At 39.5% G+C, this 15,576-nt stretch overlaps 2 protein-coding genes across 3 annotated transcripts; both read right to left on the bottom strand.

Moving 5' to 3' along the window:
- Positions 1-4: 4 nt before the first annotated feature.
- Positions 5-1,144, bottom strand: irgq2 (immunity-related GTPase family, q2). The gene has a single exon (XM_078251777.1). The coding sequence runs from the start codon at positions 1,142-1,144 to the stop codon at positions 5-7; it is 1,140 nt and encodes a 379-aa protein (XP_078107903.1).
- Positions 1,145-1,815: 671 nt separating this feature from the next.
- Positions 1,816-13,924, bottom strand: LOC144519304 (myelin-associated glycoprotein-like). 2 transcript variants are annotated; one of them, XM_078252329.1, is made up of 11 exons: positions 12,327-13,924; positions 11,867-11,977; positions 11,294-11,692; positions 10,207-10,527; positions 9,686-10,012; positions 9,095-9,352; positions 8,408-8,689; positions 7,615-7,893; positions 7,367-7,484; positions 5,026-5,095; positions 1,816-4,035 (listed from the first exon to the last, which is right to left on the bottom strand). In XM_078252329.1, the coding sequence occupies exons 2-11, from the start codon at positions 11,925-11,927 to the stop codon at positions 3,679-3,681; spliced, it is 2,472 nt and encodes an 823-aa protein (XP_078108455.1). In that variant the 5' UTR covers positions 11,928-11,977; positions 12,327-13,924; the 3' UTR covers positions 1,816-3,678. The 2 variants fall into 2 exon arrangements, with proteins under 2 accessions (XP_078108455.1, XP_078108456.1); XM_078252330.1 differs by having other exon boundaries at positions 5,026-5,092.
- Between the last annotated feature and the right edge of the window lie 1,652 nt (positions 13,925-15,576).

The raw sequence follows: 15,576 nt of genomic DNA, 5'->3' as shown, positions 1-15,576 counted from the left end.
GATTTTACTTCCCCTCCCCAAGAGCAACAGCCACTATCTTCTCAGCATCAGCTGCCATTTCATCCATGGCGCCATTTAATGCTTGCAGCATGGCAGAGAAAGAGCGGCTGGCAGAACGGGCATGAACAGGCATCGCCATCTCCACCAGTTTAGATGAAACCGTGGCCAAGTCTTTTTCTGCTGCTGCCAGCCGCTTTTTCACTTCACCTTTAGTAACCTCCATTGACAATACACAAGTCCGCAGCCCTTTAAGTCTTGTTGGTTCCACGCCCCGCTGTCGGGCCAGTCGCTCGACCGAATCATCGTCCAGGCACAGAGATAATTGTGCTTTGGTTAGAATCCGCACTGCGACACTTGAGTCCACCATTGAGGCCACAAAGGGAACAGGAATAGCCGACACCCCACCAGATAGCGAGGCAGCTGCCCACACTAGTGCTTTGAATGCTTCCTTTTTCTGAGTGACCAGGGTGGAGGTAAGTGTTGGGAGAGCCAAGAGAAGGGCGTGGGCTCGGATCTCTGGAAGGTCTCCTCCCATGTCCTCCAACAGGCCAGGGAAGTCAAAATTCTCCAGGGTGGAGGGTCTCACCAGGTAGACTTTAGGCAGTGTCACACCCTGAGATGTCAGCACTTCCAGACTGGCTTTCCTCTTTTCTTCTAGGCTTTTTTCTGTGTCTTTAGCTGAAGCTAAGAGAATAAAGTACACTGTTTGCCGCTGCTGTGACCGGGCCTCCAAGAACACGTCCACACTGTTGGGTTGGGGCGTTTGTGTGAATGTCATTAAGACAGCATTATAGCGGGGGAATTTAACTCTGTCCATGTATCCCTCGGGTTCAAATGGAGAGGCGGATGGGACAGGTGGCAGATCCCACAGGCGAAAGTCAGGGTGTTTAGGGTTTGGGTAAACTGCCAATTCCTCTGGGGCAACAGATGATGGGGACGGAGCTGCTCCGTCATCCCCAGGACCGAGGCCACGGAGGGAGTTTATAAAGGCAAATTTTTCATCCCCACGGCCCCCCATCACAGCTAAGTTGATCCTGCTGATCAGGAGATCTTCCACTGCATCCTTGACATCTGATAACTTATTGAGCTCTATGGACTCTTTGAGGGTCTCTAGGAGGTTCAGGCTTCTGAAAACATCAGCCATTTCTGTAAAAAGATAAAGATTGCAATACTTTATTATAGCAAAAGGCCAAAAAGACCATATAAATACTAGAGGATTAATGAAGGACAACGCATTAAAACCAATCTACTTTATCATACTGGAAAGTGTAACAATAGACATGATGGCGCATGAACGCATTAATAAAAACAAACAAAATTGTAATTGTACAAGTAAACTTGTAACATAATCCGAGAAGAAACCCAAAATCAAATCATATATTTGGTGTCAAGAAACCTGCTCATTCACCACTCGTGTACATCATGTTTGAACCTGAGCTGAAGGTTTAAGTGGTCCATTTTAAACCAATCAAATATAGATTTTCTGGCAAGGCAATGTTTCAATTCAACAAAATCCTGCACACACTCACCTACAGATCTGGAAGAGAAGCAGCCCTGTGGTTGAAATATGTGTTCCAAGTTGTCAAACGTTGCTTCTTCTGCAGCTCTGAATGACCAGCAGCGTCAGGTTGATCTATTTAAAGTGTCTGTGTCTGTCTAGCTAGTGGAACATCTAATCCTGTTAGCTCAGTCTTAATCCAAAATCACTTTAAGCACATTCATGCACACCGTGTGTGTATGTAAAGCTATTTTCTTTCATGCATACCCTGTACTTTCATGCACAAGCACATACATAAAGATGCAAACACGTTTAAATAAAGAGATGAAAACAAAAAAATACATTTATTTTTACAGCTTACATTATTCTCATTAAACAGCAAATATTCACTAATAACTTGTTATCCAAGAAAGGATTACAAAAACTCATGTCCCTCTACACTTTCAATGGTCAAGAACTCAAATACATAAGTATTTTTACTTTACTTTTATCTTTGATTTGACTATAAACTCTGTGTGTGAATTAAAGGACAGACCACCTATTTTGTAATTTAGGTATGAACACTTGTTGGGTAATGTTGATACACAGAACCTGCAAAGAGCTTGTTTATTGAATGTGGGTATATCCCTTCTTTAATGTTGATACACACAAAATCAGAAATATGCCTATATGTTTCATTTTCTTTTCCTTTATTAAATGTGTATTATGAATTTTCAGTTTCCCCACATATGCCTTGTAAAAGCATTAATAAAGAGAAACAATGTAGTAATAATAAAGTTGAGGGATGAGTGTGGGCTAGGGATCTCATCGCTGCTTTTTGCAGATGATGTGGTCCTGATGGCATCATCGGCCTGTGACCTTCAGCACTCACTGGATCGGTTCGCAGCCGAGTGTGAAGCGGCTGGGATGAGGATCAGCACCTCTAAATCGGAGGCCATGGTTCTCAGCAGGAAACCGATGGAGTGCCTTCTCCAGGTAGGGAATGAGTCCTTACCCCAAGTGAAGGAGTTCAAGTACCTTGGGGTATTGTTCGCGAGTGAGGGGACAATGGAGCGGGAGATTGGTCGGAAAATCGGCGCAGCGAGTGCGGTATTACATTCAATTTATCGCACCGTTGTGACGAAAAGAGAGCTGAGCCAGAAGGCAAAGCTACCGGATAAGCGGACGAAGATGGATGGATGGGATGAGTGTATACTGTACAGTATGTGACTATAAGAGCCAAGCTGCAGAGTCTTGCTTTCTTTTCTTTTAAAGAGGAACCCATTATGCAAAACGCCCAACACCTTGTTTCAGATGCTATTTTAGGCTCACATCCTCTCACACAATGATTTCCTGTTTTTGTGACAGCACTGTGAATGTGCATGTGAATGTGCTGTGAATGTTTTTTACACCAATATACATGAGTTTATTTTAAATGCAAAAGTAATTGTTAGATTTGTTGGTCTTGTCTTGCTGATAGTAACTAAGTCAAAGGTGTCAAGAAAGTAGTAATGCTTATATATATATACACACATACACACACACACACACATATATATACTCTCAGCTACAAACTGTTTTAACTGCTCAAATAAATGCTCAAATAAAAAATAAATGCTTTATACAAAATACATGTAAAAAAGGTATTTCCTTCACTCAACACCCATTCATATTATCATATTATTTCACTCTCTCAACTGTAACTGTAACAGCTGACTGCAGTGACTTCCTGAGATTGCCAGGCAACCAGCTGGCTGCACAGAGTTACACCACAGTACAGTAGACAGTTGTCTGGAAACAACAAATTGTACTTTTCACATTTCTGTTTTCATTTGTGAGTTTTAAATTGTGAGCTTTTGTACACGTAATATGTATTTATATGTCATCTGATGTTGTCTTTTGAATGACTGCCACTCTTGAATAAAGAAGAATAAAAATGATCGTTTCTATACTAATACCACCTTTTATAAACTGCTGTGCAGTGGTCAGCGCTGCTATGCAGAACTGACTCACCATATAACTTGTACTTGATTATGACAGTTACAAGATGTCTTCAATCATTTGAGGTGTACCACATGCTTAGTTTGGCTTTTAAAAAAATCACAGTGCAATTGCAGGAAAATAATACACAGCAAGAAGCCATTTCATCAGAGCAAATTACATTAGTAACTTTGTCCTCAAACAACTAAGCAACACGATCCTCAAATCTGACTCATTATATCCTTCACATTTGAATACAATGCCACGTCCTCACCTTCCTTATCTTCTGGTACACATTGTTTTGTCTCTTCATCCTCCCTAATCATTTCCTCTTCACCCTCTTCCTCTTTTGTCTCCTCTGCTTCTTCTTTCATTTTCTTTGATTCTTTAATGTCAGCATACTCTGTCTCTGTGGTCCCTTGTGCCATCTGTGCCTCTGCTGGGGTCTTTATTTTAATCTGGGAGAAATCAATCTTGGAGTACTCCACATCTGATTTGTCCGCCACCACAGCTCCGCCCGCTTCAGCTGCCACTTGGTCGATGGCCTGATAATCTTCCACTGCTTGACCAACATCTATCTGTCAGGAGCAACACAGAAATGGTAGAAGTCGTTTTTCAGCTTCTACAACACCAACAAATTGGCAATCCTCAAAAGAATATGAAGAAGAACATGAAGAAGCTACTGACACTACTTGATTCTACTAGGTGTCACATGCATGATTCATGCATGAAAAAGCATGAATTCATTCATGTAGTACTTAATGAACTATCAGTAATGTACAAGGATTAACAGTATCTAATACATGACTTGCAGGAACAATACATTCATTAATTCATCAATTAAGGTATTTAAAATCATGATTTCTGATTTATTAATGATGTGCATGTTGTCTTCATAGATAAATCTGTAGTTAAAGTGACAGGCTAAAGAAACTGAATTGTAGTGTTGTAATTATGATAAACTAAACATAACTTACTAATGGTGGCATATGCAGCAATCATCTTTGTGACCCCTCAAATAAATAAAAAATGTCAAGACATTTCTGGTTTTCAGACACTTAGAATTGAGTAATAATTAATAAATATCCTATTTGGGGGAACATTGTTCTCAGGAATTACTGTTATACATTTAATTTTATGCCTCCATTCATCATATCTTATTTATCAATGTTAAAGATGGAACCAGGTCAGCACTTTATTTGAAGGGCCACAAACATGATGAAGTAATGAAGAAGTAATGTTTAGTTAACAATGATTACAACATCACGATTCTTTAGAATATATGTACACTGCTGTGACTGGTCAGTGTTTTTTTAAGAAGACATGAACATCAATAATAAATCCAAAATCCTGATGATTCAAATACCTTAATTGATGCATTAACGTATTGTTCCTGCATTTAGTCATGCATGAGATACTATTTATCCTTCTACATTACTGATAGTTCATGAAGTACTACATTAATGAATTCATGCACAAAGTCATGCATGAATTCATGATAATTCATATACCATTATAGTAAAGTGTTACCCAAAATACAGTATATAACCAACTGTGAATATAAATACCAGAGGATCCCCGTTAAATGTCATCATCTCCAGAGTCTCAGCCATATTTCCATAGACCCTCTGTTTTCTTCTGAGGAGAAACGTTTTAAAAGAGCACAAACATTAACATACAAATAATGTGCAAAGCTTATTAATGCCTCATTAGAACAAACGTTAAAAGACCATTCCAGTAGTTTAGCATGTTTTGGCCTGCCTGCTTCAATAACAATTATTTCCCATTGTGTTGTGGTTATGGATATTTCTGTTGGGGTTGTTTATATTTCTGTTCCCTGTGTGCATATTTCTGTATGTTTCATGTTTTGTATATTGATTCTGTATATTTCTGTTCCCTGTTGTGTGTATTTTGATTATGTATTATTCTAGTATTGTATGTTTCTGTTTCCTGTTTTATTTTGAAGTTCCTGTTTTCTCCCTCGTGTTGTCTAGTTTTACTTCCTGTCTAGTGTTTTCCCGCCTCTGTGATTGTCTAATGTGCTCCACCTGTTCCCCAGCCCTGGTGTCATGTGTTCCATGTTTGCTCGTTACCTAGTTTATTTAGCCTCTGTGTTCCCTTTGTCGCTTGTCAGATCGTTCATGTTTGTATCCTGTCAGTTTGTTGCAGTCAGTGTGCCTGTTTTTGGAATCTTCCCCGTGGACTTTTCTTCCTTTTTTGCCTTTTTCCTTTGGACTCACTGGCCCTCATTTATGAAACGTGCGTACGACCAAAAACAAGTGTAGGACGGGCGTACGCCGATTCCTACGCAATGCAAGGGATTTATCAATTTGAACGTGAGCGTAGGCAGCGATTAAAATCTCACGTCTGGTCTGAACTCCTGTACGCAAGTTTTCGAGTCAGTGGTGACTTGCGGTGCAGCATATAATAAGTTTAACAGGAGGAGAAGTCATCAGTTGATCACTTATCAGCAATGGCAGATCTGGCTCTTTTAAAAGACTTCTATTTGCCGGTACAACAGTGCACACGTATGTGCAAGGGCCACGGTGGAGCGCTCCATTGGATTGATTAAGGGCAGATGACTCATGGTCTTGCATCAGCGGGGGGACCCTACTATACACAGCAGAAAAATTCTGCAACATTGTTTCAGCCTGTGGGGCTCTGGAGCCAGATGACCCGATGCCCAGGGAGCAGTGTCCATCACAGCCCCAACTGGGGCTATACGAATGACACAGGATATTATTCCTCACTTTTAAAAGGTATAATGTTATGTTTGGCAATGATAGCCTACTCAATACAGGAAACATGACGATGCACAAAATTTTTATTTGTTCTTCAGGTTTTCATTTCTCTTTTAAAGTGTTAATGGCCACAAGTGAACGATTTATTTCTGCCATTGACCGAGCTATTTCGGCTCATTTTTCCAGCCCCTCTGCTGTCAGGAGACAGGGTCGGGGTGGTGGTCCAGCATGGGGGACGGAGGACACGCGCTCTCCCTCCACAGTTGTTGCCTGGCTCTGACTCATGAAAAAAACACAAGTAAACTAATAGACACTGCATAAACTCCACTACTGTGTGTTTGTTTATTTAGGTAAACCATATAGGCCTAAGAGATTGCAATATAAGCCTGTATATTACTATTAGGACTATAGCATACATATGTCAAGGATGTATAAATTAAATAAATTTCAGCTGGAGTCTGATTTACCACGGCAACACTGTTCACTGCATCACTGACCTCGTTCCAGTCCCCATTCTTTCTACAGCCTTTAATATCAGTTTTCAGGCTGCCAAATCTACAAACGTAAGTGCAAGTGAACCTGAGATATCAGGGTTTCAATCTCCACCTCTGAAAAGTGCCGCTTCTTAGCCGGATTACATATCTCCATGTCGTAAATTGTAGGGGCGAGGCCTCAAAACTGAGAATATATTGGGGCGTGATATTTAAATTCCGATTGTTTCCAGCCGCTGCATTTATCAATGTACGACCATTCTTACGCTATAATTGGTGTGATACGAACGTTTCATGAATCACACATGAAGCCTGTCGTAAGATGATTTCTGCGCTCATATCTGCGCTGGTTTCTACGTTAGGTTGATAAATGAGGGCCCTTGTGTTTGCCGCCTTCTTTTTGGATCCCTTTTGTTGGGTTGAACTCTGCCTTTATGTCAATAAATCATCGAGCTCAAACCTTCTCCTGCCTGCCTGTCTCTGCATTTGGGTCCTCTAATTCCCTGCACTGTGTCACACATTGATCATTTCCAAAGCATGGTGTCAACATTTCAGATATGTTCTAGCTAGCATTTTTTATGAATTAACATTATACATCAAACAAAGCCTGGAATATTCAATATTCTCAGCAAAGAAAGTAAAAATAACAAGACGTGAATTAGAACTTCAGAATGTACCTGTGACATTTTCTCACCAAACAGCAAATGATTGCAGAAAGAAGAGCGCCAATCAAAAAGGCAATGATCGTTTCCAGCTGTGTAATCATTGTTAACACGTTGACACTCATGTTTTGATCTGCAATCAAGAGGAACAAATTGTTAAATAAAGAAAAGAAAAAGACATTCAAAATGAAGGCCACTGCTGCTTCTTGGTTGTCCAAATACAAAAGAAGATTAGAGAAAACATTTAAAGACTGAGCAGTTACCTTTCTTTTCTACTTTGTTCAGGATGAGGTTTGCTTTTACTTCTCCATTTTGACTGCTGCTGACACACTCAACAGAAGTGTTGCTGTGGTCTTTTACAGTTAGGGTGACGGTGCTGTTGACTGTGTGGTGTGACACCGTGGTGATGACAGAGTACCTAGTGTGATTCTCCAATAGCGGCCATTTGATGGTGGGTAAAGGAACCCCCTCACTGATGCACACACAGGTCAGAACCTCTGAGTGATTTATGCATCCAGAACTGTTTAGGATCTTTGGATAAACTGCAAAAAATAATATCAATTAAAGCACACAGTAAGCTGATATGAGTAGGGCTGGGTATCGTTCAAATGACTTCGATACAGGTTCCTAAACAACACTTTTTTCAATACCAATTTTATAAAACAAAACAAAAATTACAACATTACACATTATGGCACAAACATGTTTATTTATTTTTCAGCTTCTACTACGTGAGCTCCGTAATGACTCTCTCTAACGACTTCTCTGTGAGTAACGTAGAGTTTTTCCTGCCTGCCTCTACGATGTGTAATGTTAGACAGCCAATCACCAGCATTATTAGATCTTGGTAGAAGCATGCTGCATCTTGGCTCACTGACGCTAATTATATTTACTCCTTAGGTATTTAAATTGGGTATTGAATAAAGAGTCATTTTTCGATACTTGATACTTTAGAGGCAATTCGGTCGGTGCCTAAAAGTCTTGAGTTCGGTACCCAGCCCTAGATATGAGTGATCATTTTTCTTTATAAGGTGATCTACTTAGGAGTCTACTTACAAGTCACAGTGACCTTGGCATGCATAGTTAGAGTTGTGTCCAGGTGTTTCGCTGTACAGATGTATTGTCCAGTATGTTCAGCTGTCACATTAGGGATGACAAGAGTGGCTGATCCAGTGTTGTTCTGCAGGTGAGTATCGGCTCCATTGTTCGGGTTTTCGTTGGACGGGACTTCAGTCCACATGACATGAGACGGAGGGACACTTTCAACATTGCAGGTCAGATTCAAAGCATCACCCTCCTTTACAGTCGTCTTTCCAGTTATTTCAGATTTCTTCACATCTTTGAGACAAAGAAATTTTAACAGATTTGAATTGATCAGATAACGCAATTATGTAGTTATTCAGGACCTATAGCTATAGTCTGAGGCTGAAAACAAAAGTTAAACAGTTAAATAAGCTGATTTTGCTGGTCAGAGCACAAGATCTTAAAACGTAATTATTCTCTAACTTAATTTCTAAATTCAGTATACAGTAGCCCACCATGACATTAACCCACATTTAACATTAGCACTTTTAGACTTCACTGTACATTTAAAGACATGGTGCTGTGAAAGTTAATCAGCATGTATTTTAGGTAGATTAGGAAAAGGTGCTTCTCTGCTCTTGAATTCATAGCTTTTCAAGTTTTGGTTACCTGGTAATACAACTGCAAATCTGTGTAAAAACTGTTTTACTGCGTACTTACATATCACCGTTATGTTTACTTCTTTCGTCAGGGTGTTGTCCTGATTTTTTGCTGTGCATATGTACTGTCCAGAATATTCTGCTGTCACGTTAAGGATGACAAGAGTGGCTGTTCCAGTGTCATTGTTCAGGGTTCTGTTCAAGCCGAGGTTAGTCCAGGTGATGAGAGATGGAGGGAAACTTTCAACACTACAGGTCAGATTCAGAGTCTCACCCTCCTTCACACTTGAATTCCCAGTGATTTTAACTTCCTTCACATCTATGACAAAAAAAGGATATACTGTATTATATACAATATTTACAACGTCCCTGAATTCCCAATTTTCCACCAAGAATACCGTTGATGTTGTAAAAGTCAACAGAGTTGAGAAACCATAGAAATGACATGACAGAACATCCAACACCAAGGACTTTTTAAAATGTATTTCCATTATTAACTAAAAAGGTGCAGAGCTGTGAAAGTTATTCAGGATGAATTTGGACAGCTATTTAAGGTTGTTCTCTGCTCTAAACAGAGTTAATAGGTTCAGTACCCTAGTTAGAAGAAAGAGTAAAATACTACAGGAAATGTACAGTTGTTTAATGTACTTACATGTCACTGTTACATCAACTTTTTTCACCAGGGTGTTGTTCAGATGATTTGCAATGCAGATGTACGGTCCAGAATTTGTAGTTGTCATGTTAGAGATGACCAAAGTGTCCATTTTATTTTTTTCCTGCAGGAAGGTCTCAGTTTCATTCCGCGGGTCAGTTAAAGTGTTGTTTTGCAGGTTTGTTTCTGTTCCGTTTTGCATGTTTCTGTCAGAAGATGTATACCACTTGATGAGAGATGGAGGGAAACTGTCAACACTGCAGGTCAGAATCAGAGTCTCACCCTCCTTCACTCTTGTTTTCCCAGTGACTGTAACTTCCTTTACATCTATGAAACAAATTCAAAGACTGTATTATATACATTAGAGTTTAGCGCCCCTAAATTCCAAACCTTCCTGCAAGAACATGCTGTTAAATCCTACACAGTTTAGAAAAAAACATCAGAAATTACATGAGAGCATACATTTCTCCAAACAAACATTTTAGATGAAGTGAGAATAAAGTACAGTATGTTTTACTCACAGGTCACATTCAGAGTCACAGTCTCCTCTGTAGTGATGTTGTTGGTGAAGCTGACCTTACAGCTGACATTGGTGCCGTGGTGTTCAGCTGAAGAGTTAAAGGTCAGGGTTGAGCTGTGTCTCTGAGTGACAGTAGTCAGATTCTCAGTCCTGAAAGCAGTGATGTTTCCTGTGATGTGAGAGTCCTTCTCTCCTGCTCCTCTCCACGTCCAGCTGATTTCAGGATCAGATCCAGAGCAGAAACCAGGAGCAGTGCAGCTCAGTGTGCTCTGCTGTCCCTCTGTCAGAAGAGGAATCATCACTGTGGGCTTCTGGGTCAGATCTAAAGTGGCACAAAATATACAGTAAAAAGAAAATCAGGGTGATGTAGTCCATTAGTAAGATCAAGTGAGCAGATATGAATGTTATTATTCACTTCAAGTATAGTCTTGCATTGCCAGACCCTCCTCCTCAATGCTATGGAGGAGGGTCTGACGAGTCCACACAACATTCTGGGATGGGAGAAAAACGTGCTCTGGTTTATTGGCATTTCTTTAAAACAAACACAATCGTCTTGGGCGGTGCTAAGCACCGGACAGGGCCACGGTGCCGCTGCAAAATTAGCCTCGGGAAGGAACGTGTTTTGGTGGAACATGTACATGTACGTTCAAAAGTCGTGCAACAGAAAACTCAGATTGGACAGATAGTCTAGCTAGCTGTCTGGATTTATCCTGCAGAGATCTGAGGAGCAGTTAACCATAGTCCTCATAAATCGACCGGAGTGTAAAATGCCAACACAAAGAAAGCATAAGGTAACGGACATCTGTCCGAAAAGAGTGACATTCCAAAGCAATCCCTGAAGTGGAAAATGTATATAATAATCTACTCTGCTTTATATTTCAAAAGGGCAATTTGTATGGCAGGTGTAAAATAAAACTTGCTCTATCACTGGTGTTACCGTTCCTACTGGCCGCCCACACAGGCCAGACATTATTTTTATAGCACGAGGGCTTTCATAGCTTTACGTAGTTCCAAGAGTATGTTTTAGTTACAACAAATAAACATGTTTCACACTTCAGTTAACATAAAGCATTTGCCTTTCTTCATACCTGTTACAGTGATAGTTACACTAGGAGATGTGTGTCCTTCCGTGGTTTCATTCAGGAAACCATCGGCGAGGTGATATGATCCAGAGTCTGATTTGGTGACGTCATTGATGATGATGCTGCAGTTATTATGACTCAGATCAGGCTCCAACAGTGACACCTTTCCTCTAGACTCAGGCCGAGCATTTGAGTTGTTCAAGCGGAGTGTTATGTCTAAATCAGTACAGTTATGTTTAGAAGGATCACATTTGTACCAAACTGCATTTTCCAAAGTGAAGCCAGCATCAGTGGTGAAAGAACACGGTATCACAACACAGAGTCCAGCCTCTGCTGTTATTTCTGCTTCACTAAGGGTGACACAGAATCCATTTCGAGAGCACTCGCTTCCTTCTGGAGATGCAACTGTAAATACACACACAAGGAGACAATTAGGAACACATGTATAAGGACATTTATTATCAGTAAGAAGAATTTTTTTTTTTATATTGAAGATGCCTTCAGCAGCTTCAACAAATAAATATTAACATTAGATTTGTATGTGTCAAAACAAGATTGCAATAAAGCTGCACACCATACCTGCATTAGCATTGTTGCTTCTCACAGCGAAGAGCAAAGAAGCCCAGATGAGAACAAACATCCCGATTCGATGATTGAGACACTCAAGTCTCTCCCTCCACAGGACAAACTCTTATAAAAGCACAAAGACTTCATACAAAAAAGTGCAATAAACATACAGGAAGTTTGGTTGATCAATCTGGACCAGAAACAACTCCACAGCTGACAGCACTTATGTTAATACAGGATGTTGTGTGTTCACCTATTCTGTGCTGATGAAAATACATTTGACCACTACTTTCCCCAGAGCCTAATTTTATGCCTCTGACAACAGCTCTGGTCATATCTGTGGTTTCTGCGATGTATAGGCCAAAGACAATAATTTAAATAAGTAATGTATTAAAACGTGGCATAATTATTCACTTCAATAGATTTAATGTAGAGATACACACAAAATCAAATGAGCTATATGTTGTTTTACCTGTTTTCTTGTTGTCCTGCTCTCTTCACTCCAGTGCTCTCAGCTGTGTGAATCTGCTCTAACACGACTCTTCCTCTTAGCACTTCTCTACCTCTTCCCTCTTTGTGCAAAAAACATCTAACGCAAATTATTGTTGCTCCTCTCGTCCGAATACCACAATTTAATGCAATTTTAATCACATATGCATCACATATCATTTGGGGAATTTGTACCTTCTGCACTGAATAGTAAAAGAAAAGGAAACTATTTTTGTTCTTTGTACAACTTTCATGAACTGATACAAAACCTTTACCAAAGAGGAAGTTTGTGGCAATTGCACAAATGAGAAAAAAAAAAATTCTGGTCATCTTGTGAAACAACCAATGAACGGTATCTTTTCTTTGTGCAGATGTTACATAGACTCATTACGTTTGAACTGAATATGTGTTGGTCCAATATAGTTTATTTCAATTTCCTTTGCATAGTATAATGCACAATACATACTGTACTGTGCAAAATGTGATGTACATGACAGTGAAAGGTCAATATTACTGGGTAATATTTGCAGGGCCAGTTGAGAAATAATGGTGTGTGGGGAAAAAATGGTTCCTTCTTTTTTTGTATTTTCAGTCTGATAACTTCCTGTTTTCATGTTGTGCTACATGACTATACCTATATTCAGCTAATAAGCTAATGCCAGTCGCTATACATGTCTGCATTTTGACCATGTCATAGAGGTTGAGACACCTTTGTATTCACTGAAAGCTCAAAGTTTGTACCTAATGGACCTTTTTCACAGCATGGACAGTATTTTTGCAGTTTGATTTTCTATTTCATTTTGTTTGTGCGCTTGATTGATCATAGCAGAAGCTTGTTTGGAACAACTCAATCTAATTACAGTATAAAAAAAAAAAAAGACAAGTAAATCCTGTATATTACAACAGGATGTCTTCACAGTAATGCCAATTTTAGCTGTTACTTTAAATTGTATTGTACACCATTTTAAACTGTATGTGTCTAATGTATTTTTATCTCTTAGCCTTCCTTCCCTTTTGTCTCCTCAGGCTACTATTGTAGTTAACTTGTTCTTAATGACTTGCCTGTTAAAAATAAAATGTGAAAAAAGATGACACATTAGATCTTAGTTTATTTAAATGCAATTTCAATGCTGTGTAAGACACCAAAGCTTGTTTGCTTCCTTGTTTGCTTCCATTCTTTTGCTTCCATTCTTTTACTGGACTTATGTTTTGAGTGGCTTGATAGGGAATTGGCCATGTGAAGCTGCGATGTGTGTGGATTAAATACTTTGTACATAAAATAGTTGTCACCCGATACTGTGGTTAGAATGGAATAATGGTAGTTGAATATATGAAATAGCACAAACCCTAACATGTGGAGGTGTTGATACTGTATGTCTGACAACTGCTCTCTCACTTAAAGTGCAGTGGTAAAAAACCACACAGGATTGTCATTTACAATAAACATTCAAATGAGAAGCCGTCACATCAGAAAATATAGAACTCACCCACATAAATCAATCCCCTCCGCCATCCCACCTCATTTCTGCATAGACCCCTTTATTAAATGCACCTCTGCCTAACATCTGTCCATTAACTGTTTAAATCTCTCCCATTATTTCTTTCACATTGGAGTAAACTATCACATCCCCTCCTCCCTCCTTCACTGCAGACACACACTCTTGTGTCTCCTTATCTTCCCCAATCATCACCACCTCCTCATTGCCCTCAAACATTTCACCGCCCTCTCCACCATCGTCTTGTCTCTCCTCCATTTCTTTCTTAATTTCAGCATACTCTGTCTCTGTGGTCTCTTGTGTATCATTTGCCCCTGTGGGACTCCTCCTATTCAACAAGTTGAAGTCAATGTCAGAGTATTCCACCTCTTTCGGTTCCACGTCAACGCCAGTGGCTGATTGGTCAGCAGCCTCGGCTCCTCTTTCAGCTGCCTCTTGGTCATTGGCTACTTCATTTTCCACTGCGTGACCAGCATCGATCTGTCAGGTACAATTCAGAAATATATAATTTGCCAGCTGATACAAGCCAGACAACTGTATGTACACTAGGCATTAACTATGTGCATCAGGGACATGTAATATTGTCAGTCATCACTCAATTTATAACCAGCTGTGTTAATATAAATACCAATGGCCCCGCTTCAGTCGTCACCATCTCCAGAGTCTCAATCTCATTCCCAGAGCTCTTCTGTTTTTTCCTGGTGAGAAATTGAATCACATTCTTTTTAAATGTAATGGACTGCACCTGTGATTTTGAATGTTTCAGCCCACAATTGATTAACTACATAACATGTGTTACAGTAGGTAACCTTTATTTAATCAGCTAATACTGACTGCTAACAATTTTCTTTTGATTTTTACAACTTATCAGGTAACAATTGATTGGTATTTATTGCTTGAATTTAAGACAGCTCAATAGGCGGCATACTGGCTCACTATTATAACAATGAATACAAAACAAATGTATTACCTGTGATAATCAATTCCAGTTTATAGTCCCTTTAAGGATTATTTTGTATACGATATGTATATACTACATGTAAGAACACATTTAAAAATGTTTGAGGCATACCTTGAAAAACGGTTATTTTAAGTATTTCAAGTATTTAAGATTTGCTGTGAAATGTATAAAGAATGCTAGTGTGGTCCTATGATTTATTAATATACATGTCAAAAAGAAGTACAGTTATACAAAGAATATAGATTTTGTTTTAATGTACCTGTGGCATTTTTTGGTCAAGCAGCAGATGGTTGCTGTTAGAAGTATCCCGATCAAAAATGCCGTGATGCCTTGCGGAAGTTTATAAAAACCTATGAAAAATGTCATGAGTGGATCTGGAATCAAAAGAACGAGAAACAAATTGTTTAAAAAAAAAAAAAGTAATTGTGATCACTGCTGCCTACTATTAAAAGATTTTTTTTTTTTTTTTTTAAATGAGGCAATGATGTCTTAAAGCAGTGGTCTAAAGTTGGGGAGGTATTTCAGTTGTTAACACTTACCCTCTTTTATTGTAAGGTTCTTTTTTTCTTCCCTGATGCCACTGCTGCCACACTCAACAGTGGTGTAGTTGTGATCTTTGACAGATGCAGTGAAGCTGATGTTCACTGTGTGGTGTGACACATTGGTCATAACAGAGTACTCAGCATGGTTCTTCAGAGGCCATTTGATGGGGAGTAAAGGAAACCGCTCACTGATGCACACAGAGATCAGAACCCCCGACTGAACCTCATGTCCAG

Source organism: Sander vitreus, chromosome 6 (assembly GCF_031162955.1).
Source record: "Sander vitreus isolate 19-12246 chromosome 6, sanVit1, whole genome shotgun sequence".
NCBI lineage: Eukaryota > Metazoa > Chordata > Actinopteri > Perciformes > Percidae > Sander > Sander vitreus.
This window is presented reverse-complemented; position numbering and strand designations above follow the sequence as displayed.